Genomic DNA, 25,314 nt, shown 5'->3' with positions numbered 1-25,314 from the left:
TGTACTTTTACAAATGTACATTCAGGGGAAAAATAATCCTGATTTAAGTCAGTGTCAATTATTTACCCCTGAACCCAGACATGAGTTTTGGTTATTGTTGCAATTTGTTACATATTGCTGACTGTTGGTTCGTGTGACTTTGGAAACGAAAAGGGAAGATTCTCAATGGGTGCATGATGATTAAGTTCTGCAAACTGTTCCAGGGGAGGTGGTAATTGCTCTGATTCGTCTACACTGCGCCGCCTTTTGGTTCTCGGAAATCCCTCTTTGAAATCTTGCCTCTGGTGAAATGACCAGGAAATGCAGCGGCCGGAAGTGAACCAAAACTGAAAGAGACTGGGGATCTGCAAGCGGCCCGCCTTAGCTCGCTGGTTTGATGCAGGTAAGGTCGAAATGCAAACTCCTGTGCTTTAAAATAAAACCTCTAGCATTCCGCACTAACTCCTGCTGGAGCCTCTGTTACAGACATCCCCAGGGTTATTGCTGCTGTCTGCGTGTGAAGGCCGGGACACTTCCAAAAGCAGAAGCGAGTACAAAAGAAACATGCTTTAGCAGCGAGATATGGTCTTTCACAACGAGATAAAGCAGCTCTAATAATGGTTTTCAAAATGACAGTTTAGCGGGGAGAGGTGGGGAAGAACAGAGGAAATTTGGACAGCTCTAGAAGAGAGCTTGCAGAGACTGGATGGGCAGAATGGACACCTGTTGTAATGGGTCATTCATAGAGTCGTACAGCACTGAAAGAAACCCTTCGGTCCAACCAGTCCATGCCAAACATAATTCCAAAGTAAACTAGTCTAGGCAGTTTTTTCTAATCGACCTCTAATGAAATACCTCTGGATAATTTGGGAATTGAACCAAGGCCCCTGGCCCAGAGATTGGGACAATACCACTGTGCCAGGACAGGACAGCCCTCTTTAACTCTGGGAGACTTGTGAAATTAAATTCTAATCATCTGTGGACCCTTATCGGAAAGCAATGTGTATGATGTATAGATTACCTTAGACTAACAAATTAGTGCTAGTTCCAGAGCAGAAGTGTTGTGATAAAACCCGAAGAGGTTACTTAAAGCTGCACTATTTAAGCAGGTATATGATACAATCACTATATGATTTGATACATGATATGCAGGTATATGATAGCTGTGTATATTTAAACAGGTATTTGATAGATCCAGGAAAACAAAAATCTATCTGCAGTTCCATTTTTAAAAGTTGAAGTCACAAGTGACTTAAACATCCTGAGGAGTTAGATTCAGGTTTCTGGTGCAGGTGTTATAAAGTGGTATTTTAGGAACTGTACCGTGGTGTGTTTTGGGTGCTATGCAAAAGCCATTTTGTCCTTTTTCCATTTATAAAGTGTGTTTTGGAATTAATTATACTTGTACAGTGTGATTTAAAATCTATGAATTTTTATTATAAATAATTTGGATCATCTTATTTTATCTTAGTATCTTTGGGTTAAATTTTCATTTCATTGTTTAAGCAAAATCTGCAGTATTGCATGTTCATCCTTCAGCAAGGAACCACTTCATTAAAACCAAACTATGATCTATCAGGGCAGGTTCCTGTCTGGGATCTGATTTGATGGTATTAATATCAGTGGGAATCATAACAGAACATAAGAACAAACTCAAAGTATTTTAAATGAAGCAAAGTTTCAGTGGAGTTTTGCAGTTGTTTCTGATGGTACTTTTCTCTGGGGTAGATTCACAACCAGTCAAAATAGCAACGTGATAAATTAGAAGCTTGATCAATTCAATCTGAGGTAGATGTGGCCTGTTTTGTTGTGATGGCCATAGGATTGCCTTTATTGTCAGTGTACGTTTTAAGAGACATATTCATGTGTGTAACATAACATGCGGCTGTGGGTTTAAAGGTCTCAGACTATCACTTGTAGCATGATATACTATTAGAAGTTTGCTGCACTGTTGTAGATTTTAGATTTAGGTTTTATTGTCATGTCTTCTAAAGTATAATGTACAGGAGCATAGTGAAAAGTGTACAATGTTGCTACACACAGTACCATCCTAGTACAAAGTACTGGGTACAAAATCTTTGTTACAGAAATAGAGAAATAAGTCTTTAAAATGCTCAACACCACAGCCTTCCTTAGCGTAAAAATAGACAAATAAAGCTAAAATGTCATACGTTACAGTCCTTTTTTTGAGCCAAGGGCCTGCAGATCTCCAAGCTGGGCTTCCCTAAGAGGGCTAGGTTAGAAACTAGTGACTTAATGTTAGCCCAGACACTTAAGTGCCTTCAAATGTAATATTTGCAGATAATAGTTGGTTGTAATAAATATGTTAGCTTCTTCAATACCATGTCATCAATGTCCAGTTTCTTACATTTCTAAGGAATCACAAAAGCATTGCTGCATCTGGTAAAATACTCTGCTAGAGGCAAAACGTTCAGTACAAATGTTTTAAAAAAAAAAAAAGTTGCAAAATAGCCAGACTTGCTAATTCTGTCTCATTCACTAAGAAAGTGCTGCAGTGTTGAGGGGGTGGGGGGGTTAAACTGAGGCCCTGTGTACCGTTAGAAAAAAGAGCGTCAGTGTGTTCTGTGGTATCCTGGCCACTATCTTATCCCTCCAATTAACATGATTAAAACACATTACCTGGATATTATAGTGTGGAGCTGGAGGAACACAGCAGGCCAGGCAGCATCGGAGGAGCAGGAAAGTTGACGTTTCGGGTCGGGACCCTTCTTGTTGCAGGTTGTGGGAGCTTGCTGTGGACAAACTGGCTTCCATGTTTCCTACATTATAACAGGGACTCCACTTGGTTGTTTGTAGAGTACTGTGATGACTTAGGGCTGTAAGAGGTTCCACATAAAAACAAGATTTTGAAAAACGACAATGTGTTTAATGGACAATCGTTGCCTTCCTGCCCTGAGGCTGCAGACTTGCATTGGGCTTTCCTTTCACAGTGTTGAACAGCTGTAAAATTCACCACTCGTGTAGAGATTTTCTGTGTGAATCAAGATGGTGAGTTTGGGAATTGCATTTGGCTGTAGGGAGCTCAGAGTCGGCCTTGTTCCACATTGTACATTCATGTGTCATTAAACATGGGAGTTCCCTCCACAATATTTTTTCATTCATTGTCTGTGGACAATCTTGCACTTTCTGCTGATGCTTGATCTTAGCAGTCAGCTGCATGGATTGAGTGGAGAAGCTGGGACTGTTCTCCTTGGAGAAGAGAAGGTTCAGAGTGAGATTTGATCGAGGTGCTCCAATCATGAGGGCTCTGGACAGAGTAAAGAGGGAGAAACAGTTCCATTGGCAATGGGTGGAGAACCAGGGAACTTTCTTTGAGGGTGAGTGGCCAAAGAAGCAACAATGGACATGAGAAACCTTCTTATTCTACATGTGGTTAGCAATGTTCCCATGCTAGACAGATTAGTAAAGTTAGATCACATGGGATTCAGGGAGAGCTTGCCAAAAGGATACAAAATTGGCTTGAAGGTAGGAGACAGAGGGTGGTGGTGGAGGATTGTTTTTTCAGATTAGAGGCCTGTGACCAGCGGTGTTTTGCAGGGATCCTTACTGTTGTTTGTCATTTTAGGTAAATGATTTGGATGAGAATTTAGGAGGCATGGTTAGTAGGTTTACAGATGACACCAAAATTGGTGGTATAGTGGACAATGAAGCAGGTTACCGAAGACTACAAAGGGATCCTGATCAATTTGGCCAGTAGGCTGAAGAGTGGCTGAAGAATTTGAATAAACACAAGGTATTGCATTTTGGTAAAACAAACAAGGGCAGGCCTTTATACAGTTAATGTAGAACAGAGAGACCCAGGGGTTCACGTACATAATTCTTTGAAATTTGCATCACATTGTAGACAGGGTGGTTGAGAAGGTGTTTGGCATGTCTGTCTTCATTGCTCAGACCTTTGAGCATAGGGAGTTGGGATATCATGTTGAGGTTGTAGAGGACATCGGTGAGGCCACTTTTGGAGTACTGTGTGCAGTTCTGGTCGCCTGGTTATAGGAAGGATATTATTAAATTGGAGAGGTTTCAGAAAAGATTTACCAGGATATTGCTGGGAAAGGAAAGTTTGGGTTATAACGAGAGGCTGCATAGACTGAGACCTTCTTCATTGCAGTGTAGGAGGTTTTGTAGCTCGGGTTGTAGGTGTTGAGGTTGGTTGGCTCGCCGAGCTGGTTTGTTGTTCCGCAGACGTTTCGTTACCGTGCTTGGTAACATGCTCAGTGCAGCCTCTGATGAAGCGTCGGTGTGTTTTCCCACCTGCTTTTTAAATTCTGGGGTCCGTTGCGATTGATTGCCTCACTTCTGGGTTTCCTCTGTAGTGGAATGTATATGGGGTCAAGTTCAATGTGTTTATTAATAGCATGCTTCGTGGAGTGCCATGCTTCCAGGAATTCTCGTGCTTGTCTGTGCCTAGCCTGTCCCAGGATCTTGGTGTTGTCCCAGTCGAAGTCGTGGTTCTCCTTGTCCATGTGGATTGAGTGTAAGAGGGTTGAAAGATGACTTTACAGAGGTGTATAAAATCATGAGGGGTATAGAGAAGGTAAATAACAAAGGTCTTTTCCCTCGGGTGGGGTTTGTTCAAAACTGGAGGGCATATTTTCAAGGTGAGTGGAGAAAGATTTAAAAGAGACTGTGAGCCCTCAGCCAGTCTGGCAGTTTCTGTGGAAAGAGATACAAGAGTGAACTTTCAAATTGGCATCCGTCAATCCTCTTACCAACCTGAAGTATTAACTCTGTTTCTCTCTCCACAGACACTGCTAGACCTGGCGTGTTTCTCCAGGGTCTGTTTGAAGCTTTGTTCTGAAATAAATGTTCAGAGAGCTTAGAAGGTGTGCAGTAGTCTACCCTGGTGAATCTGTTTTCAAAATACAGCTGTGTGAAATAAACTTTAAAGAGGCTTGAGCCTTTTTCAGCAAAATGACTTTAAATAGCATCAGGCGTTTTTACAAAAAGGAAATTACACAGCCTGGGTTTCTCAGAATTGTTATAGCACAGAATTGAATTGAATTAGCTTTATTGTCACATATACTCGTGTGAGTACAGTGAAAAGTTTACAAGTCGCCACTTCCAGCGCCAGTAGAAAGGTACCTAGGTATAGATTTTGAGTACAAATTCTTAAGGGAAAAAGAAATTAGAAACATTTAAGTCCAGCATTACAGAAATGCAAAAGAATTAGAAAAATACGGAAATAAAAATTGTTAACGATAACAGTGCTTCCACCTTCATAGAAAAAGAATTTTTAAAAATAGCGAGAGAATTTAAGACAAAGTCCACTTCACAGCTCAGAACCCGACAACCCCCTGCACCCCTCCCCCAGTTGGAATCCCAGGCCAGACCCATCACGATGCTGAAGAAAATGCCCGCATGAAGTCACAAACTGATTGAAGCTGCCACAAGGAGACCCAGACCGACGCTGACAAAAAGAGCCACTGAAGCCGCTGACAGGAGTCCCAGGCCGGGCCAGACCAACCGTGTCGTTGCCATGACGCTACAGCAGCCTCAAAGAAAACCGGGACCATCGGAATCCCAGGCCCAGAACCGCCTCGGCCGAAGCGGTCATGAGGAACGGCTGGATCCACACCGCATTCTCCACCACAGCAGAGAACCTCCTTCCTCACCCAAAGCTGTCAAAACAAGGTAACTAGATGTTGAGCCAGCTGGAGGGCAATGCAGAATCCGTCGGGAACACAAACTCACCCCAGACGTTGCTGCCACGGGCCTGTGCTGCTGGGCCCACTCGCCCCTGCAACTGACCTCTTTGCCATGACGTAACTAAAATAAAATAGAGGAAAAAGTAAGGAAGGAGCCATTCACCCCATTGTACCTGCACCCTTTGTTAAACAAACCTCATTATTTAGTGCTGGTCTCCTGCCTTTCTCCCCCACCCCCCACTCTCCAATCCTACACACCATTTCTATCCAGATAATCATCCAATGCTCCCTTGAATGCCTCAATGGAACATACTTCCACAGTGTTTCCAGCAACGGAATGCATTCCAGACCCAGACTACACATACTGTAAGAAGTTCTATTTCTCTCACATTATATGGTGGAATGCAGAAGTTGAAAGGATAGAGAGAACCAGAAGTCTTGTGAAGCTGAAGGATTGCGGTTTCAACCAGAAGACTCAGGTCTGCAATGATAAAGCTCGTAAGCTGTAACATTCTGTCCCTGTCCTTGTTCGTATCAGAATTCCGAACAGTGAGATCTCCAGTAGAACACGGGCCTTTGAAAGATAGGTGCTCACATGTTTGCTTAGAATTCCATATATAGACAGTAAGACAAATGGTGGGGAGCTTTAAATTGCAAGAGCAAAAGCTGCAAAGGAACATGCCAGTATTTTGACCATTTGATCGGAGCTGAAAAGCTCCAGGGATCTCTCCTGGAGGGCAACAGAACGTGGGATCGACCTGTGTGGGCGAGCATCACCAAGCAGTTGCAGAACGGCTGCAGTGAGTGGGTGAGGATGGAAATAGGCAGACAAGTGTGACGCACGGTGACACTTGGCAGTATTGCTGCAGCGAGCGACTGTACCATCAGAAATGGGGTGAGTCCTTGGCATGATGGTGGTTGTGTCTGGTCAGAGTCTGCTGACCGGATGTGCCCAAGGCAGGGACATTTGTGGGAGGTGGGCAGTGCCCATGGTTGGTGGAATCAGTCCCAAGTACATTTGAAGAGAAAGGGGCGACTATACTTGGATGACTGATGTCAACGAATATGGGGCCAGCAATATAACAGACCAAAAGAGAGGCCGGAAACTTGTTGCTGTGTGAATCCTGAGGAGAAACGGGGCATCAAGTAGGTTTACAGCTACATGATTCTGGAATTTGATTTTGTACCGTGGGGTTGTCCTCCTATACAAGTGTTTCATGTGGCAGTGTACATGAGAAACAGGGGCAGAATTGGAAACGTTTATTGTTTTCACACAACTTGTTTTATTTGAAGTCAGCCTCGAATTGTTATAAGCAGTGTATGCAAACATATGTCAGACAGCTTAAAAGGCATTTGGCTAGGAAGGTTTGGGGGGATATGGGCCAAACGCAGGCAGGTGGGACTAGTTTAGTTTGGAAGCACAATTGGCATGGACTAGTTGGATCGAAAGGTCTGTTTCCATGCTGTATAACTCTGTGACTCTATTGTATTTAAACTGCTTTGATATGATAGTTTCTGCAGACCTTGCTATTGATGCCGATACACTTGAATGTTTTTGGGCGGTTTGCCGAGATTCCCACTTGGTCTACAGTTGATGGCGCTAATAGGGTTTCATAATGAGGGCAGATTGCAGCTCAATGTCTGTATTTGTACGAGTGAAGAACATTTAGGGATGATCGAACTCTGACTTTTAAGACGATTTGGTAAGAGAAACTACTCTGCCTAGTGGGAGTGTTAGTGACATAATATTAAAATTAGTGCCAAACCATTAAGGACTCAGGGATTTGGGCCAAATGCAGGAAAGTAGGATTAGTTTAGCTTGGGAAACTTGGTTGGCATGGACGAATTGGACTGAAGGATCTTTTCCGTGCTGTATGACTCTATGAATGCTGGAATAACATAGTCAAAGTAAATGAACAATCTCCCTTTTTAACGGAGGTAGATTGTGTGTGTTTGCTCAGACCTGGCTAAGGAGTGACAAATTTAAAACGGGGATAAGAAGGAATAATTTCTCTCCAAAGGATCGTGAATCTGTGGAATTTGCTCCCCCAGAGTGTAGCGGACACCAGGACACTGAATAAATTTAAGGAGGAGATAGACAGAGCTTTAATTAGTAATGGGTTGAAGGGCTATGGGTTAGTGGGCAGAAAAGTGGAGTTGGGGCTTAGATGAGATCAGCCATGATAATTGTATTGAATGGCAGAACACAGCTTGGGGGCTGAATGGCCTATTCCTGTTCCTAGTTCTTATGAAAAGGACCCAGTTGATTAAACTAGCTGCACTGAGCTACCCCACTACAATGTATAATAGTTGCTGGTTGTTCAAACCTAAATATTGCTTAATATATTTAAAACTCAGGATTTTTGAAGACTTTGAATGTAGGAATTGAGTGATGAAAGGTCAGTGATCTGAAATGTTTGCTTTGGTCCCCCTTTCCACAAATAGTACCTGATCTTCCGAGTACAGGAGCAACAAAGCCTTGCTTCCATTGTATCGAACTGTAGGTACAGACTCATTGGTGTAGTGTGTGCAGTTTTGGTCCCCTTGCCAAAGGAAGGATCTACTTACCATAGAGCGAAATTTCACCAGACTGATTTCTGGGATGGTGGGACTGTCCTGTGAGGGGAGTTTGAGGAGGTTGAGCCTTTTGTTTCTGGAGTTTAGAAGAATGAGAGGTGATTCGTGCATGTTTGAAATTTTCTTTGAGTTACTATGAAGGTCTCTCCTCTCTCCTCTCCCCTCTCCTGAGGTGTTGTTAAACCCACCACTAGTCGTCTCTCTCTAAAGGGAGCGCAGTCCTATGGTCCGGTAATACAATGGAGACTTTACCTTTTTTATTCTTAAGGGTGTAGACAGAGTTGATGCAGGAAGGATGTTTCCTTTGTTTGTGCTGTCCAGTACCAGGGGATACAAGTCTCGGAATAAGGTCATTTAGAACCGAGATAAGGAGCAACATCTTCAGTCAGAGGGTGGTGAATCTTTGGAATCCTCTACCCCAGAGAGATGTGGAAGTTCAGCCATTGAATAAGTTCAAGATATAAACTGATAGCTTTCTAGTTACTGATAACAACCAGGGATAGAGCGGGAACATGTTGAGATTTTAGTAAGTTTGCAAACGATTGAAGACTGGTGGAGTTGTGGATAGTGAGGAGGATTGTCAGAGGATACAAGATGTAGATCATTTGGAAGAGCAGGGGTAGAAAAATGGCAGATGGAGTTTAATCCGGACAAATGTGAGGTGATGCATTTTGGAAGGTCAAGTACAGGTGGAAATTATACAGTGAATGGCAGAATCCTTAGGAGTATTGATGTGCAGAGGGATCTGAGTGTGCAAATCCACCGATGACTGAAGGTGGCAGCGCAGGTAGATAAGGTAGTAAAAAGGGCCTATGGCACACTTACCTTCATTGGCAGGGGCATTGAGTATAAGGATAGGCAAGTTGTGCTGCAGCTTTATAGAACTTTAGTTAGGCCACACTTGGAATATTGCATACAGTTCTGGTCACTACACTACCAGAAGGATGTGGATGCTTTGGGGAGGGTACAGAAACAGTTTACCAGGATGTTGCCTGGTTTGGGGGATTTTAGCTATGAAGAAAGGTTGGATAGACTGGGTTTGTTTTCACTGGAACGCAGGAGGCTGAGGGGCGACCTGATAGAAATTTATAAGATTGTGAATAGCATGAATGGAATGAAAAGTATGAGTTTTTTTTAACAGGATGGAAGGGTCACTTACCAGGGGACACAGGTTCAAGATGCAGGGTGGGGGCAGAAGTTTAAGAGATGTACGAGGCAAGTTTTTCCACACACAAAGGAACATGTTGCCAGAGGAGGTGATGGAAGCATACACAATAGCTGCATTCAAGAAACACCTGGATAAATAGATGAGTAGAAGGGGAATAGAGGGATTCGAATCCTGTAAGTAAAGACAGTTTTAGTATGGAAAGGCAAAATGTGTTGGCGCAGGTTTGGAGGGCCGAAGGGCCTGTTCCTGTGTTCATAGAACCCCTACAGTGTGGAAACAGGCCTCTTGGTCCAACAAGTCCACACCGACCCTCAGACATCCCACCCAGACCCATCCCCCTGTAACCCACCAAATCTACATATCCCTGAACACTATGGGCAATTTAGCACGGCCAATCCACCTAGCCTGCACATCTTTGAACTGTGGGAGGAAACTGGAGCACCCGGAGGAAACCCACGCAGACACAGGGAGAATGTGCAAACTCCACACACAGTCACCCGAGGGTGGGATCAAATCTGGGTCCCTGGTGCTGTGAGGCAGCAGTGCTAACCACTGAGCCACTGTGCGCCCCAAATGCAACTCCCCATCTGGGACTTGAACCCTGGTCTCCTGCGTGACAGATGGGGATACTAACCACTATACTAATGAGGAATGAACGGAGTGTTGAATTGTTCTTTGTCCTTTTTTGAGATAGATGATCCACCATAATTTGGAGTGGTGGATAACACTTAATGGGCTGAATGGCCTATACCTCTCCCTGTGACCTGCATGTTTTATGTTCCAATCATATTTTAAACTGTCAGCATTCATGGTATTTTGTTCCTGATTTTAAATCTGCTCACCTGTAATTGTACTCTTGAGGGGGTGGGTTCACATTATGAATATTGCAATCCATATGTGAGGCCCAGTGATGCAAATTTGGCATTGGCTAACCGGCTGCGATGTTATGCAGTCCGTTGTCCAACAGTCCATCACAGGCACGTGCACACACGCCTCTGTAATGATTATAACAAGGTCAGCCAGCTGGACTTAATAGAATGTGAGTTCCCTAACTGGGGCAGTTAATATGGTCAGTGCATTTAATGTAGGAGTTGGGAGGTCATGTTGTGGCTGTACAAGACATTGGTTTGGTCACGTTTAGAATACTGCATTCAGTTCTGGTCTCCCTGCTATAGGAAGGATGTTGTGAAACTTGAAAGGGTGTGGAAAGATTCACCAGGATGTTGCCAGCGTTGGAGGGTTTGAGCTATAGGGAGAGGCTGAATAGGCTGGGGATATTTTCCCTGGAGTGTTGGAGGCTGAGGGGTGACCTTTTATAGAAGTTTATAAAATCATGAGGAGCATGGGTAGTCTGAATAGCCAAGGCCTTTTTCCCAGGATAGGGGAATCCAATAGTAAATGGCATAGGTTGAAGATGAGAGGGGAAAGATTTAGAAGGGACATTAGGGGCAACTTTTTCACTCTCAGGGTGGTGCGTGTATGGAATGAGCTGCCAGAGGAAGTGGTGGAGGCTGGTACAATTACAGCATTTTAAAAGGCATCTGGATGGGTACATGAATAGGAGGGTTTTGAGGGATATGGGCCAAATGCTGGCAAATGGGATTAGATTAATTTAGGATATCTGGTTGGCATGGATGTATTAGACTGAAGGGTCTGTTTCCATGCTGTACAGCTCTATGACTCTATATGGAAATGCCATTTCCCAGTCTGTCTGAAGGTGGGGGTCAAGGGCAAGAATGGACTAGACAGACATGCCTTCCTTGGTTGAGTAGCCAGGTTTGTTTGACCTTCTACTGGAAGAATGGTTGATTGGGCTGCTAACCTATTACAAGTGCACGCCATCAGGTTAACAGAGGGTAAGTGTCTGCTCTGTGTTTTACAGTGAGACCGTGATGGAGAGATCCAGCAGTTGGACAGAGGTGGTGTTGTTAGCATGTGGGTCATTTAATCCCATCACAAACATGCACCTCAGGATGTTCGAATTGGCCCGCGATTATCTCCACCAAACAGGTTTGAGGTCTCTTTTTATTTTAGTTTTTCAGTCTTGTGCACCCTTCAAATTGTTTGTTTGAATCAATCTCTGTTCCTGTCAGATGTGGTCAGAGATTGTGCTGGTTCTATATTTTGTTGTTCAAAAATTTTAGCCAGGCATTTTAAAAGGCTTTATGTTCTCATATCATTTCTTTCTGCCTTTCTCACGTTCTCCTCTAATCAGTATTAGAAATGCAGGACCCTTTAAGGGGAAATACCTTTCTAATCAACCTGTTCAGAGATGTTATTACACACCTCTGGGGCAGAAGGCACTCCAACCAAGGACCCCTAGTCCAAAGATAGGGATACTACCACTGTGCTTCCTTTTAAGGGGACAGCTCCCGAGTTGATTAAGGGAATGTGATACACGTTGGATTCTGCAACACATTGTATTAGTAAAGGCGAGCAAGCCACACCTACTAGAACCAATTCCACTCGAGATCATGGCATAATTTTTTTAAATGAAACAAATAAATTTGCTGTGTATAAGAAAAAGTGTGAAGTGATTCATTTTGGAAGGTCGCATTTGAATGCAGAATACAGGGTTAATGGCAGGATTCTCGGCATTGTGGAGGAACAGAGGGATCTTGGGGTCCACGTCCATAGATCCCTCAAAGTTGCTACCCAAGTTGATAGGATTGTAAAGAAGGCGTATGGTGTGTTGGCTTTCATTGGCAGGGTAATTGAGTTTAAGAGCCATAAGGTTATGCTGCAGATCTATAAAACTCTGGTTAGACCACACTTAGAATATTGTGTTCAGTTCTGGTCACCACATTTATAGGAAAGATGTGGAAGCTTTAGAGAGGGTGCAGAGGAGATTTACCAGGATGCTGCCTGCACTGGAGGGCACATCTTATGAGGAAAGGTTGAGGGAGCTAAGGCTTTTTTCATTGGAGCGAAGAAGGATGAGAGGTGACTTGATACAGGTTTACAAGATGATGAGAGGCATGGATAGAGTGGATAGTCAGAGACTTTTTCCCAGGGTGGAAATGACTATTATGAGAGGGCATAATTTTAAGGTGATTGGAGGAAGGTATAGGGGAGATGTCAGAGGTAGGTTCTTCACACAGAGAGTGGTGGGCAGTGGTAGTGGAGTCAGTTACTTTAGAGACTTTTAAGCGACTCTTGGATAGGCACACAAAGATGGTAAAATGTAGGGTATGCAGGGTAGATTGACCTTAGTAGGATAATAGGTCGGCACAACATCGTGGGCCGAAGGGCCTGTACTGGGCTGTACTGTTCTATGTTCTTAAAAAGAGCTGGCTTCTTTACACACCTCCAAGTCTATTTTAGTTTAATCCTGTCCCTCTCTTTCTAATCTTCCCTTTTTGCAATTGTCTCTTTGTCCCTGCTGGGTACAGCTGGTTAATTGTTTCGTTGATTAGTAACATGGGTGATGGGGTCTTATGACGCAGTGGTAGTGACCCTACCTCTGAGCCCAGAGACCAGGGTTCAAGTCCCACCTGCTCCAGAGGTGTGTAACGACATCCCGGAACAGGTTGATTAAAAATGTCTAAAATTTTCTGGTGAAACAGGTAGTTTTTGCAGAAAAAAACATAGCTGCATTTTTGGGGATCAGATGTCACGAGGCAGAAGCTGCCATTTTGTGCTCGTTCATTTTTGTTGTTTTGAAGCCTCTAAACATTTTTGAAAAGAGCTGGATTCTCCCAAGGGGGGTCTGGAAGGCATTATCTCCCCGGGTGACAGCATCTTAGTTTAACTCCTTCCCCTGTTTTTCCCCACTTTTTTCTTTTGTTGTTGTACAACAGTGCTTGTAATTTGTTTATTTGGGTGATCTGGTGGTGGGGTTTGGAAAATAAAGGAGCTGACCTTCTCCACCCTCAAATCTTTGAGAGAATGGGGCTGGGGTTCATTTGTTTTCTCCCACCAACTCCATCTGGATTTTTGTCTCCTTGTTTTCTTGATTATTATTTTGTTCTTGGCACACTGCCATCATGGGGGCTAGTTGTATTTAGGTGTTTGGGTGTTTAGTCTATTTAGCACTGGGTTTATTTCTTGAATTTAAAAAAAAAACTGAGTTCTTCCTGAGTGCTTCTGAACAGGCAATGGTGGAAACTGGTGTTAGTGCTAAACTATAGATTCACAATAAAACCCTTGTAAATCTCTGAAAGTCTTTTGCTTCCTAACTCCTCTGTGGATATTGGTGTGTTAAACATCTGATTCCCTTGGTCTTTCCTGAAGACTTTTTTTGGTTCTTTTATTTCTTTCCTTGCCATTTCCATTATAGAGTAGGCAACAGCCTAGTAGTATTTTCACTGGACTGTTAATTCGGAGACCCAGGTAATGTTCTGGGAAACCAGGTTCAAATCCTGCCATGGTGGGAATTTGAATTCAACGAAAATCTGGAATGAAGAGTCTAATGATGACTGTGATTGTCGGAAAAATCCACCTGGTTCATTAATGTCCTTTAGGGAAGGAAACTGCCATCCTTACCTGGTCTGGCCTACAAGTGACTCCAGACCCACAACACTGTGGTTGACTCTGAAAATGCTCTCTGGGCAATTAGGGACGGGCAATGAATGCTGCCTAGCCAGTGACGCCCTCATCCCGTGAATGAATAAAGAAAAAAAAGTCAGGATGATGAGCCCCTTAAAGGGGAACTTGCAGGAGGTGTTCCCATGTATCTGCTGCCCTTTATTCTTGAAGGTGGTAGAGGTTGCAGGTTTGGAAGATATTGTCCAAGGAGCCTTGGTGAGTTGCTGCAGTGTATCTTGTAGATGGTACACACCTACTGCGCCAGTGCATTGGTGGCAAAGAGAGTGACTGTTGAGTGTTAGATGGCGTGCCAGTCAGGTGGGCTGCTTTATAGTGGATGGTGAACAAAACATATTCAGTCTTTATTTGATGGGATGTGGGTATCGGTGGCAAGACAGAGGCATTTATTGTCCTTCTTTGTGAGCCTCCACCTTAAATCCACGTGTTGCAGGCACATTCTCAGTGGTTATGAGGGAGAGAGTTACAGCCTTTGACCCAGCAACAGTGAAGGAAGGTGTTTCCATGTATCTGCTGACCTTGTCCTTCTACAGCTGCTGGGTTAGGAAGGTCCTATCAAAGCTTTATCTAACACCGTTATCTTTTTCAGGAAAGTACAGGGTAGTAAAGGGTATAATATCTCCGGTCAGTGATGGATACAAGAAGAAGGGTCTAATTGAAGCGAAGCATCGACTAGCTATGGTGAGAAAGGCCACAGAGAGCTCTGACTGGGTCACAGTGAGTTCTTGGGAAAGCCAACAAGAAGAGTGGGTGGAGACTGCTAAAGTTCTCAGGTGAGTGACGCCATGGAAAACTCTGCCAATCCTTTTATCAAAACCCTTCTCTGTAAGATTAATGCGTCTCTGTGTCCTCTTAGCCAGTCACCTTACTGCATCTAGCAGTGAAATGAGAGACCTAGGTGTGCAGGCACATAGTTCCTTGAAAGTGGTGTCACAGGTAGACAGGGTGGTGAAGAAGGCGTTTGGCACACTTGCCTTCGTCGGTCAGTGCATTGAGCACAGGAGTTGGGAGGTCATGTTACAGCTGTACAAGACATTGGTAAGGCCACATTTGGAGTACTGTGTACAATTCTGGTCACCCTGCTATAAGAAAGATGTTATTAAACTGGAAAAGGTGCAAAAAAGATCTATAAGGAAGTTACTGAGACTGGAAGGTTTGAGTAATGAGGAGAGGCTGGATGGGCTGGGACTTTTTACCCTGGAGCATAGGAGGTTGGGGGGGGCGCAGTGGTGATCTTATAGTGTTTTATAAAAAACATGAGGGGCATAGATAAGGTGAATAGCAAAGGCCTTTTCCCCAAGGTAGGGGACTCCAAAACAAGAGAGTGTAGACTTAAGGTGAGAGGGGAAAGATTTAAAATGGTTCCTGAGGGTCAACTTTTTCACGCATGGTGCGCATATGGAACAAACTGCCAGAGGAAGTGGTAAAAGGTGAGTATAGTTACATCGTTTAAAAGACATTTGAACAGGTACATCGATAGGAAAGGTTTAGAAGGATACAGGCCAAATGCAGGCAAATGGGACTAGTTTAGTTTAGGAAACCTGATCAGCATAGATGAGTTGGGCTGAAGGGTCTGTATCTGTGCTGTATGACTGACTCTAATTGGGATTCTGCCATGAGGCTGTAGGGCTTTGTGATTTACAGCCCACAGTATGTTTCTGACAGGGAGGACAGAATTAAAGTACTTGTTATCGCATTCTTGGCCATTAACTGTTTGCAAGTTATTTCACAGAATTATTACAGCGTAGACTGAGGCCATTCAGCCCATCGTGTCTGCACTGGCTCTTCAAATGGGCATCATCTCCACGTGCCAGTCTCCTGCCCTTTCCCTCGATGTTCTTACACATTATTTCTACCCAAATAATTATCCAATGACCTACTGATGGGCGATGGGCATTGCATGTGAGAGTTTGAATCAGTTCTGATGTCAGGAGGTATTTTCTGGACCTGGTGGATGGGGAGAGCTGCCTGTATTGGGTGATGGTTGTCTCCGTTGAGGCACAGGGGAATGAGGGGCCCCCTTTGCAGAATCTGGCTCAGCGAATGCACCTGCTGTGGTCAATGCCCAAAACAGGGGAAGTTAGAATGAGGACTTGAATTTGTCTCTCTAATGAAATAGTGTTTAAGACCAGGCCATGCTTTTATCAGGAGGAAGACTCCACCGATGTTTGCCTTCCCTACACCTTCCTCGGCAATTCTGTTTTTCCATGGGCTTGTATCCACCGCCAACTCTGGCATCAAAACTGCCCAAGATACCCACCTTGTCTGTCTTTGGGACACGGGTGACGGGGAATGGGAAGGGGTCTGACTTATTCTGCACCCCTTCCTATAAGACCATAAGAAATAGGAATGGGAGAAGGCCGTTCAGCCCTTCAATCCCATTCAGTAGGGTCATAGCTGATCCAATGACATTCCTCATGTCCACTTTCCTGCCTTTTCCTCTTAACCCTTGATTTTCCAACTAATTTGAGAACTTATCTCTTTATCTCAGCCTTAAATATACACAAGGACTGTGCCCCCTCAGCTCTCTAATGCAAGGTGTCCCAAAGACACTCAGCTGTCTGAGACAGGCACCTGTAGGCTCTACGCCATGACTGCACATCCAAACAATGCACCAAAGATTCATAATCACTCCATTACTGAAGTTCAACCCACATGGCCCTGGAAACAATAACCCAATGTTTCCAGCACACAGGCCAGAAATTTCTTCGCAGAATATTGTGAGAAATTCCGCTCTTGTTAAGCCGAATAAACAGGAGCAGCCATTTTGAAAAGAAAGTTGGCAGTTTTGTTTTTCAACACTGCTTTTGGTACTTTTACACAGATACCATAATGACAATTTGGAGATCCTCAGTAATAATGAGAAGAAAATCACGACCCAACGCAGGAAGGGCAAGAAAAGGAAGCTCAATGAAAAAGATGACAGTACCCTGGAAGCAAAAGGTGTTTATGGAACAGATGTTACAAAACATATGGTGACTTTTTTTTTATTCATCCACAGGAAGTGGGTGTCGCTGGCTAGGTCACCATTTATTGTCCATCTCTAATTGCCCAGAAGACAGTTAAGAGACATTGGTGTGGGTTTGGAGTCACATGTAGGCCAGACGAGCTAAGGATGGCAGTTTCCTTCCCTAAAGGACATTAGTGAACCAGATGGGTTTTCCCCAACAATGAACAATGGTTTCATGGTCATCATTAGACTGTTCATTCCAGATTAATTATTAACTTTCTCCATCTGCCATGGCAGGAATTGAACCTGGGTTCCCAGAATATTACACAGAACATTCCAGTTCTGAGGAAGAGTCACCAGACCCAAAACGTTAACTCTGTTTTCTCCTTCACAGATGCTGCCAGACCTGCTGAGCTTTTCCAGCAACTTTGTTTTTGTTCCTGATTTACAGCATCCGCAGTTCTTTTGGTTTTTCCCAGAACATTACTTGGGTCTCTGGATTAACAGCCCAGTGATAATACCACTAGGCCGTTGCCTCCCCCTTACATATTTAAACTTCCACAAAATAAATGAGCTGCAAGGAATGGTTTTGAAATGGAGAAAAAAATCAAAATGTTTAGGGCCTCGCCTCATTTAGTGACAGATGCTCTGAAATAGCACATAGCTAATTTTGAAATTATCCCCGAATCTGCTCCCATCAGTGGGAAATACAGGCAGGATCACCAGCGGAAGGCAGAGATGGTGGGGAGGGGGCAGTTTTGAATCCCAGGTTGGGTATTGGGTTCAGCCGCCATGATTTTATTTCCCAGCCATTCGGGGAGCTGCAGCTTCAAGGAGGAAGTGGTTTGCTCCCCGCGAATAGCAAGAAAGTAGTCAGAAAAATTAGGAGTCCATTAAAGGACCTGTTGGGCTGCTAGCTGGTGTCTTCTGGTTGGTCGACACCCTGACCTCCACAAGCAGTTGGGGGATTCTGGTTTATTTAATGGCTGTCCTAGGATCGTACAGCACAGAGGAGGCTCTTTGGCCCATCAAGTCTGTACTGCCAAATCTAGAATCATCTCACTTTCCAGCACTAAGCTTTGAATGCTATGACCCTTCATGTGCTCCCATCCAAGTATTTTATAAAGGCTGTGAGGTTTCCCACCTCAGCTCCCCATCCCAGAGCCCTTTGGGTGAAAGTATTTTTTCTCAAACCCTCTAATCCTCCTGCAATTCACCTTAAAATTATGCCCCCTTCCCTCGTTATTGACCCTTCGACTCAGGGGAACAGCAGATTCCTATCCACCCTGCCCATGCCCCTCAGAGGTGTATAAGTTCATCATTGTTAACGTTTTGGGTCCGGCGACCCTTCCTCTGAGGAACCGAAACATTAACTCTGATTTTTATTTTCTCCAGAGATGCTGCCAGACCTGCTGAGCTTTTCCAGCAACTTCTGTTTTTGTTCCTGATTTACAGCATCCGCAGTTCTTTCGGTTTTTATAAGATCATCATTATCAGATTCTGTCTGCCCCCACTGTGGGGATTGGGGCAGCTGGGAGCCAGCATTCCAGTTGGTTTTTCTTTTTAAAACCCAACGCAGCAGCCGCAACTAATAAACAGTACAACCAGAAGCCCATCTAAAACTTACAGCCCAGGATCCGATCACAAACTGACACTAGCGAGAGCTAAGGGTGAAAATGTGAGGTGTAGTGGGAATGTCACTGGAGTAGTAACCCTGAAACCCAGGACATGCCACCCCTGGAAGATGGTGAAATTTGAATTGAATAAAATGTGAAATTTTATTTCACCAGCACGGTGACTCGGTGGTTAGCCCTGCTGCCTCTCAGCGCTGGGGACCCGGGTTTGGTTCCACCCTCGGGCGACTGTCTGTGTGGAGTTTGCACATTCTCCCCGTGTTGTATGGGTTTCCTCCGGGTGCTCCAGTTTCCTCCCACAGTTCAAAGATGTGTGGGCTAGGCGGATTGGCCATGCTAAATTGCCCACAGTGTTCAGGGATGAGCAGACTAGGTGGGTTAGCCATGCTATATTGTCCCATAATATCCAGGGATGTGTAGGTTAGGTGGATTAGCCATAGGAACTGCAGGGATAGGGACAGGGGTAAGGGGCTGGGGCTGGGTGGGATACTCTTCAGAAGGCCAGTGTGGACTTGTTGGCCTGATTCTACACTGTACAGATTCTATGGAATTAAAAAATAATCTAATGCTGACCCTCTGACAGTTGCTGAGTGTCATACAAAAATCTGGTTCGCCAGTGTTCTTTTCTAGAACTGGGGGTGTTTTAAGGCAAGAGGCAGAGGGTAAGTTTGAGGCAAGGGGCAGGAGGTTTAGAGGAGATGTGAGGAATTTGCTTTTCACCCAAAGGGTGGTGAGAGTCTGGAACTCACTGCCTGTAAGGGATGATGAAGGCAGAAACCGTCATAACATTGAAGAAGTATTTAGATGTGCACTTGCAATGCTGAGGCTGACCAGGCTATGGGCCACGTGCTGGAAAATGGGATTAGAATGGTTGGGTGCTTTTTAACTGGAACAGACCTGATGGAACAAAGGACCTTTTTCTGCACTGTAGATCTGTGCCTCAATGAGGGCTCACTGTTTAGAAGTAAAAAGTCACCCAGTTAAGACAAATGAGCATTCTTAGGAGTTTTCTTTCTCCAGAAGTGGTGGAAGCAGAGTTTTGAAGGCAGGATGGATAGATTCCTGATTAACAAGGGGCTGGAAACTTATTGGAGGTGGGGGGGAATGTGAGAGTAATCAGATCAGCCACAATCGTATTGAATTGTACATCAAGTGGCCAAGTGGCCTGCTTTGCTCCTGATTTATATGTTTGTATACAAGAATCGTTTCTTATGATTGTGATAACAGCCTCAGGTGATTGCTAAAGTTATTTTTCCCTTTGTTTGCATGCTCATAGTTCTCAAGACCTCCAGTGATCTACTTTAAAGTCAATAATCTAATGGCCTGCTACATGTGATGGGATTTTGTTTCCTCTCCAGAGGTCCCTGGGTTAATGCTCCTATGTGGAGCTGATGTTGTGGAGTCTTTTGGCATTCCCAACCTGTGGAAGAAGGAAGACATTGAAGAGATTGTGGGGAAGTTTGGCATCGTGTGCATCAGCCGTCTTGGGACCAACATCGAGAAATTTGTCTATGAGTCTGATATCATGTGGAAGTTCAAGGAAAATATTCATCTTGTGACAGAATGGATTGCCAATGACATCTCAGCCACAAAAGTTCGGCGAGCTTTGGGAAGGGGACAGAGTGTTAAATATGTGATACCTGATTCCGTCATTGAATATATTCAAAAGCACAATTTGTATGATCCATGTAGTGAAGACAAGAACTCTAATATCACTTTAGCACCAATGCAACGCTATGCAAAATGATCCATAGGAGTTCACCACAGGGTCAGACTGGATCAGATTGATCATGTACACACATTATTTTTATTGCATGTTTGGGTTATTTTTAATAGAGTTAATGTACTGACCTCAGTGCCTGTATTGGGCTCCAAGAATGGGAGAAGGTGTCTGATATGACGGGTGATAAAGAGTTGGTCTAGACCATTGCCTCATGGCAAGACCTAAAACTAAAGGCTGTATTATCGTCAGTGGAATTAGCTACATACTGTGTGCCTCAAGGCTGCTGTAGGAGAGAACCTTTTAATATACCGTATTATATTCTATTGGAGTACTGCCTTATTGATGCATTATGCTGTTTTTAAGCCTCCTAACTAGAGCCATCTGCGAATGTGGATATCCAACCGCCTCTCTTCCTTCAACTCTTTGACATTTTATGAGGCCTCAGTGGTCATCCCTTGTAAGAGACCACTTGTTACATGCTGTCCACGTTAGAGACATTACCTTTTACACAGACTTTGTGTCTCCTCCGTCCCAACCAACTACCACCCCAGGTTGTGCTCATTTTGAGCGCTTTCATTTTTTTGCTAATGATCGCTCCTACGTGTAGAGGCCAGACTGTCCGTCTCCAGCTGGGAGCTGGTGCCAGAGATGCCCCACCGCACCCCCCTCCACCCCCCACCCCCCACCCATCTCCTTGCCTTAATGACTGAAGATTTACCTGAGGATGCTGCTGGGGCATGTCTCTCACCTCTGTAAAGTTAGTCATTTGGAGCCTGACCAATAGATTTTAGACCCCATTTGAAAATGGGAATGTGTCACAGAGCCTTGCACACCCCCAGTGTAGCTGCTCAAGTGTTTTGTAATGGGCCTTGTCTAAGGTGGCCGTGCCTGGAATGCTGAGCTGGAGTGCTGTGTGCTGGACTACCTCAGTGCTGGCACCTGGAACACATCTGGAAGAGGTGTCAAACCAATCAAAAGACCATCCAGATTCACTATTCTCCTTGGCACAAGGCAGGGCTAAAGGTCATTTAGCTGGACCCAGAAGAGAAACTCTAAATAAACAAATCCCACGCATTTGTTACGACGTTGAATGAGAAACTGGAAATAAAATATGTGCACTGGTCTATAATTTGTACTTTTTTAAATGTTCTGTTTCAAGCTTTATCGGATAGAAGATTTACAGGAAACCTGCTGAGGTATTGGTTGTTACTGTGATGTGGAGAAAAGAGGATTATTTGGTGTGTTGTTCTCAGCCACAGAATCTCCCTTTCTGGGTGTTGTCTGCTAAGCTTGGGAAGAGACTTCCTATGAGTATCGCCGAGGAGCCAGACAGAATATTTACAGCAGGTACTTTGGCAGCAGGAGATCCAGCTGAACACCGGGGAAAAGCCTCCCCAGGATAGAGCACTTAAAACTTTTAATGTGAAATTCTTTTAATTAGAGCCTGTTTGCTGGTTGCTAAGCAACCTGCACTTCAGAGATGGCCCAGAGGAGACCCCTCAGAAGATATTGAACATACCTAATCAGGGTTGAAATGCTTAGATAAAAACCGAAAGAACAGTGGATGCTGTAAATCAGGAACAAAAACAAAGTTGCTGGAAAAGCCCAGAAGGTCTGACAGCATCTGTGAAGGGAAAAAGAGGTAATGTTTCAGGTCCAGTGACCCGTCCAGTTCTGAGGAAGGGTCACCAGATCGGAAACGTTCACTGTTTTTTATCTTCACAGATGCAGCCAGACCTGCTGAGCTTTTCCAGCAACTTTGTTTTTGAAATGCTTAGATGGTCGATGCACCAGACTTTGAATTTGTGTGACTTTGAGTGAGTCCGAACTTTTTTTTTTAAAAAAAAGCACAAAATTAGTGCACTTTTTGGGTTTTTGCAAAGAGCAACAATAAAGGGCCCACCACCTTGCGTGAGCCTTATTTAAAGAAATGGAAATGTGCTCATTGATTGCATTTGAAATCGATTAGGTTGTTTAAACCCAGTAACACCTCAACTCCCAATAACCCGAGGTATAATTGCAGTCTCTGAGTGGGACCAGGGTTAAATGAGAAGGTCTAGAACCAAACTAACAAAATAAAGTTACTGCTGCCAGTGAGATTGTTGGGAGTTGGAGTTGGGGTTGGGGGGGCAGTGGTGGAGAGAAGCAAAAATCAAAGAAAATACAACAGCTCAGTAACCTCACAGCACCACTCAACTTCAGATGTATATGCACTAAAACTGCACAATTCTACAGAGGAGGTCAAAGTGATTCAGTAAATGTGTGTTCCCCTCACTGCTGATTGTTCTTGGTCTCATTGTTAGGCAAGAGTTGTCTCGTTGAAGTGTTGGGGACCTTTAGTCAACAGATGTGGGGGCTATTAGTTGTGTGTCTCGACCTAAGTTTTGGCCTCGGAGAGTTTGGAGGTGCGTGGCCTGTTACAAAACGTGAACACGATCTGGTGAGTGCTGCCAGATCAGAGGTGCTGGGAGATAGCAAGAACTGCCGATGCTGGAGTCAGAGTCAACACGGTGTGGAGCTGGAGGGACACCGCAGATCAGGCAGCATCACAGGAACAGGAGAGTCAACGTTTTGGGCCTGGACCCTTCATCCTAACCTAAAACGTCGCCTCTCCTGTTCCTCTGATGCTGCCTGATCTGCGGTGTTCCTCCAGCTCCACGCTGTTGATGCAGAGGTGCTGATGTTTGTAATGAAATATTAAGCTGAAGGTTCCATCTTGGCTTCAGTGGTCCAGTTGGATGTTAAAGGTCTCGGGACACTAGGAGAGCAAGAACCAATGTTTAGTCTCTTAAATCTGCACGATCTGATACTGTTCATTCATCTCCCGATTGTCTGCTGGAATCTTGGGTACAGCCTGGCTGTGTTTACCTCTAATGGGGTTACTATAGAATCCTAAACCCTTGGTTCTCTCATTCCAATAAACAGAATGTGCCATGGAAGCATCAGTCTTCATTTCACGTTTTAAGTGCAGAAGCTAATTTTATTGTCAAAGTTTATTTGAAAAACAACATTGAAAGATGTAAGGGCATGTCAATGCAGCACAGAGTAAGGTAATGTCACGATAGTGCCAGTCTCATAAGAGAAATGGATAACTGATTGGGGTTTAACCTGAGGGTCACCATCCCTCAGGAGAAGGGAGAGGTTGAGAAGGAGAGTCCTTTATGGTAACCCAAGCCAATGTGGGAATTGAACCCATGCTGTTGGTATCACTGCATTACAAAGCAGCTGTCCAGCCAACTGAACTAACTGATACTGACGCCCCCAATCCCCTCACATAAGGAGGCCATTCAACCAATCATGCCTGTACAGTATAGCTAGTCTATTGGATAGTAGTAATGTGCAGAGATATGGAGGAAAAGGCTAGAGATTGGCACTAGGTAACAGAACTGGTACAGGTATGATGGGCTGAATGGCCTCATGGACTGTAATAATTCTGTGAATGAGTCCCATTCCTCTAATCGTTCTTCAAAGCCCTCTTCAATATGTTCCCTTTAAGTATTTATCAAATTCTCCTGAACAATGCTAAAAGATCACATTGAACCAAAACTATGCTTGATTACCAATAATTAGAATTAGCGTTATTGTCACGTACTCAAATGAGTAGAGTGAAAAGTTCACAAGTCACCACTTACGGTACCATCTTTGGAACAAAGGTACTTAGGTATGGATTCTTAAGTACAAATTCTTAAGGGAAAAAATTAGAAAAATACAGAAATAAAAAGTCCAGTATTACAGATACATATATTTAGATATATTGTCAATATGTGGATATGTTATTGATATGGAGGGAGAAACATGGAGTTTAGAAGGATGAGGGAGCATCTGGTTGAAACTTACAGAATACTGAGAGGCCTGGATAGAATGGATGTGGAGAAGATGTTTCCAACAATAGGAGAGACTAGGACCTGGGGACACAGCCTCAGAGTGAAGTTAATGTTTCAGATTGATCAGAACTTTTTAAAATCAGTTTTAAATCAGCTAAAGGCTCTCGCACTGAACCATTAACTCTTGTTTCTCTCTTCACAGATGCTGCCAGACCTGCTGAGAATTTCCAGAACTTTGTTTTTATTTCAATTTTCTGCTGGCTGCCGTATTTTATTTTTGTACAAAAGATTGAAGGGGCCTGATTGACATTTTCTCTCAAACAGCATCCCCACAAGCGGATGACCTAGTTCTGTATTATTGACAGGGTATTGGTGCACTCATGCAGACTGGCACGCTTGGTGAGAGAGGAACAGTGTGACTGCACTGTACTCGTTGGAGTTTAGAAGGATGGGGGTTGGATCTAATTGAAACTTACAGAATACGGAGATGCCTGGATAGAGTGGACATGGAGATGTTTCCACTAGTAGGAGGGACTAGGACCCGAGGGCACAGCCTCAGGGGAAGGGATGACTGTCTGGAACTGAGATGAGGAGGAAATTCTTCAGCCAGTGGGTGGTGAATCTGTGGAACTCATTGCTGCAGAGGGCTGTGGAGGCCAAGTCATTGAGTGTTTTTAAGAGAGAGATAGATAGGTTCTTGATTAGTAAGGAGTTCAAGGGTTGCAGGGAAAGGGCAGGAGAATGAAGTTGAGAAACATATCAGCTGTGATCGAACAGTGGAGCAGACTTGATGGGTCAAATGGCCTAATTTTACTCCTATGTCTTATGGCCATATGGTCTATATGAAGGAGCATGCTTTACTTTAAATTTGAGGAAGGCAGAATTCAAACTCAGCGCAAAGAAAATAAGAGACTAAAGTCCTGCTATTCTAATATTTACTAACTCCTTTGGAGCATTGCGGAACTTCCCTGAGGCTGCGACATTCGAGGCTGAGATAGAAAGGTTTTTGATCAGGAAAAGTTATGGGAAAGTGGGGGTGGCTATCAGATCAGCCATGATCTCATTGAATGGCACAGCAGGGCTGAATAGCTAACTTTGTTCCCATGTGTCTTGCCCTTCTGGTCATTTAGAAGAGAATCAGATCAAAATGCTGAGATAGAAATGTATCGGGAGATGAGGGGAGGGCTGCAGTCTGATAAAGATTTGATCTACATTCTCATAGTGAGCTGCAACTGTTCAATTGTTCTA

At 44.0% G+C, this 25,314-nt stretch overlaps 1 protein-coding gene across 1 annotated transcript; it reads left to right on the top strand.

Annotated features, from left to right (window-relative positions):
- Positions 1-205: 205 nt before the first annotated feature.
- nmnat1 (nicotinamide nucleotide adenylyltransferase 1) lies at positions 206-21,366 on the top strand. The gene is made up of 5 exons (XM_048615201.1): positions 206-382; positions 11,273-11,400; positions 14,525-14,708; positions 16,760-16,878; positions 19,878-21,366. Exons 2-5 carry the CDS (start codon positions 11,283-11,285, stop codon positions 20,264-20,266), a joined length of 810 nt encoding a protein of 269 aa, XP_048471158.1. The 5' UTR covers positions 206-382; positions 11,273-11,282; the 3' UTR covers positions 20,267-21,366.
- The last annotated feature ends 3,948 nt before the right edge of the window (positions 21,367-25,314 follow it).

This window comes from Rhincodon typus, chromosome 31, assembly GCF_021869965.1.
Source record: "Rhincodon typus isolate 14 chromosome 31, sRhiTyp1.1, whole genome shotgun sequence".
Lineage (NCBI taxonomy): Eukaryota > Metazoa > Chordata > Chondrichthyes > Orectolobiformes > Rhincodontidae > Rhincodon > Rhincodon typus.
Note: the sequence above shows the minus strand (reverse complement) of the source record. Positions and strands in the feature narration are given on the sequence as shown.

Excerpts from the sequence above, each read along its gene's own strand:
- nmnat1 (XM_048615201.1), top strand. The coding sequence starts at position 11,283 with ATGGAGAGATCCAGCAGTTGGACAGAGGTGGTGTTGTTAGCATGTGGG. Across the intron at positions 14,709-16,759 it reads GAGACTGCTAAAGTTCTCAG|ATACCATAATGACAATTTGG; the intron begins GTGAGTGACGCC and ends ACTTTTACACAG. Across the intron at positions 16,879-19,877 it reads CAGTACCCTGGAAGCAAAAG|AGGTCCCTGGGTTAATGCTC; the intron begins GTGTTTATGGAA and ends TTTCCTCTCCAG.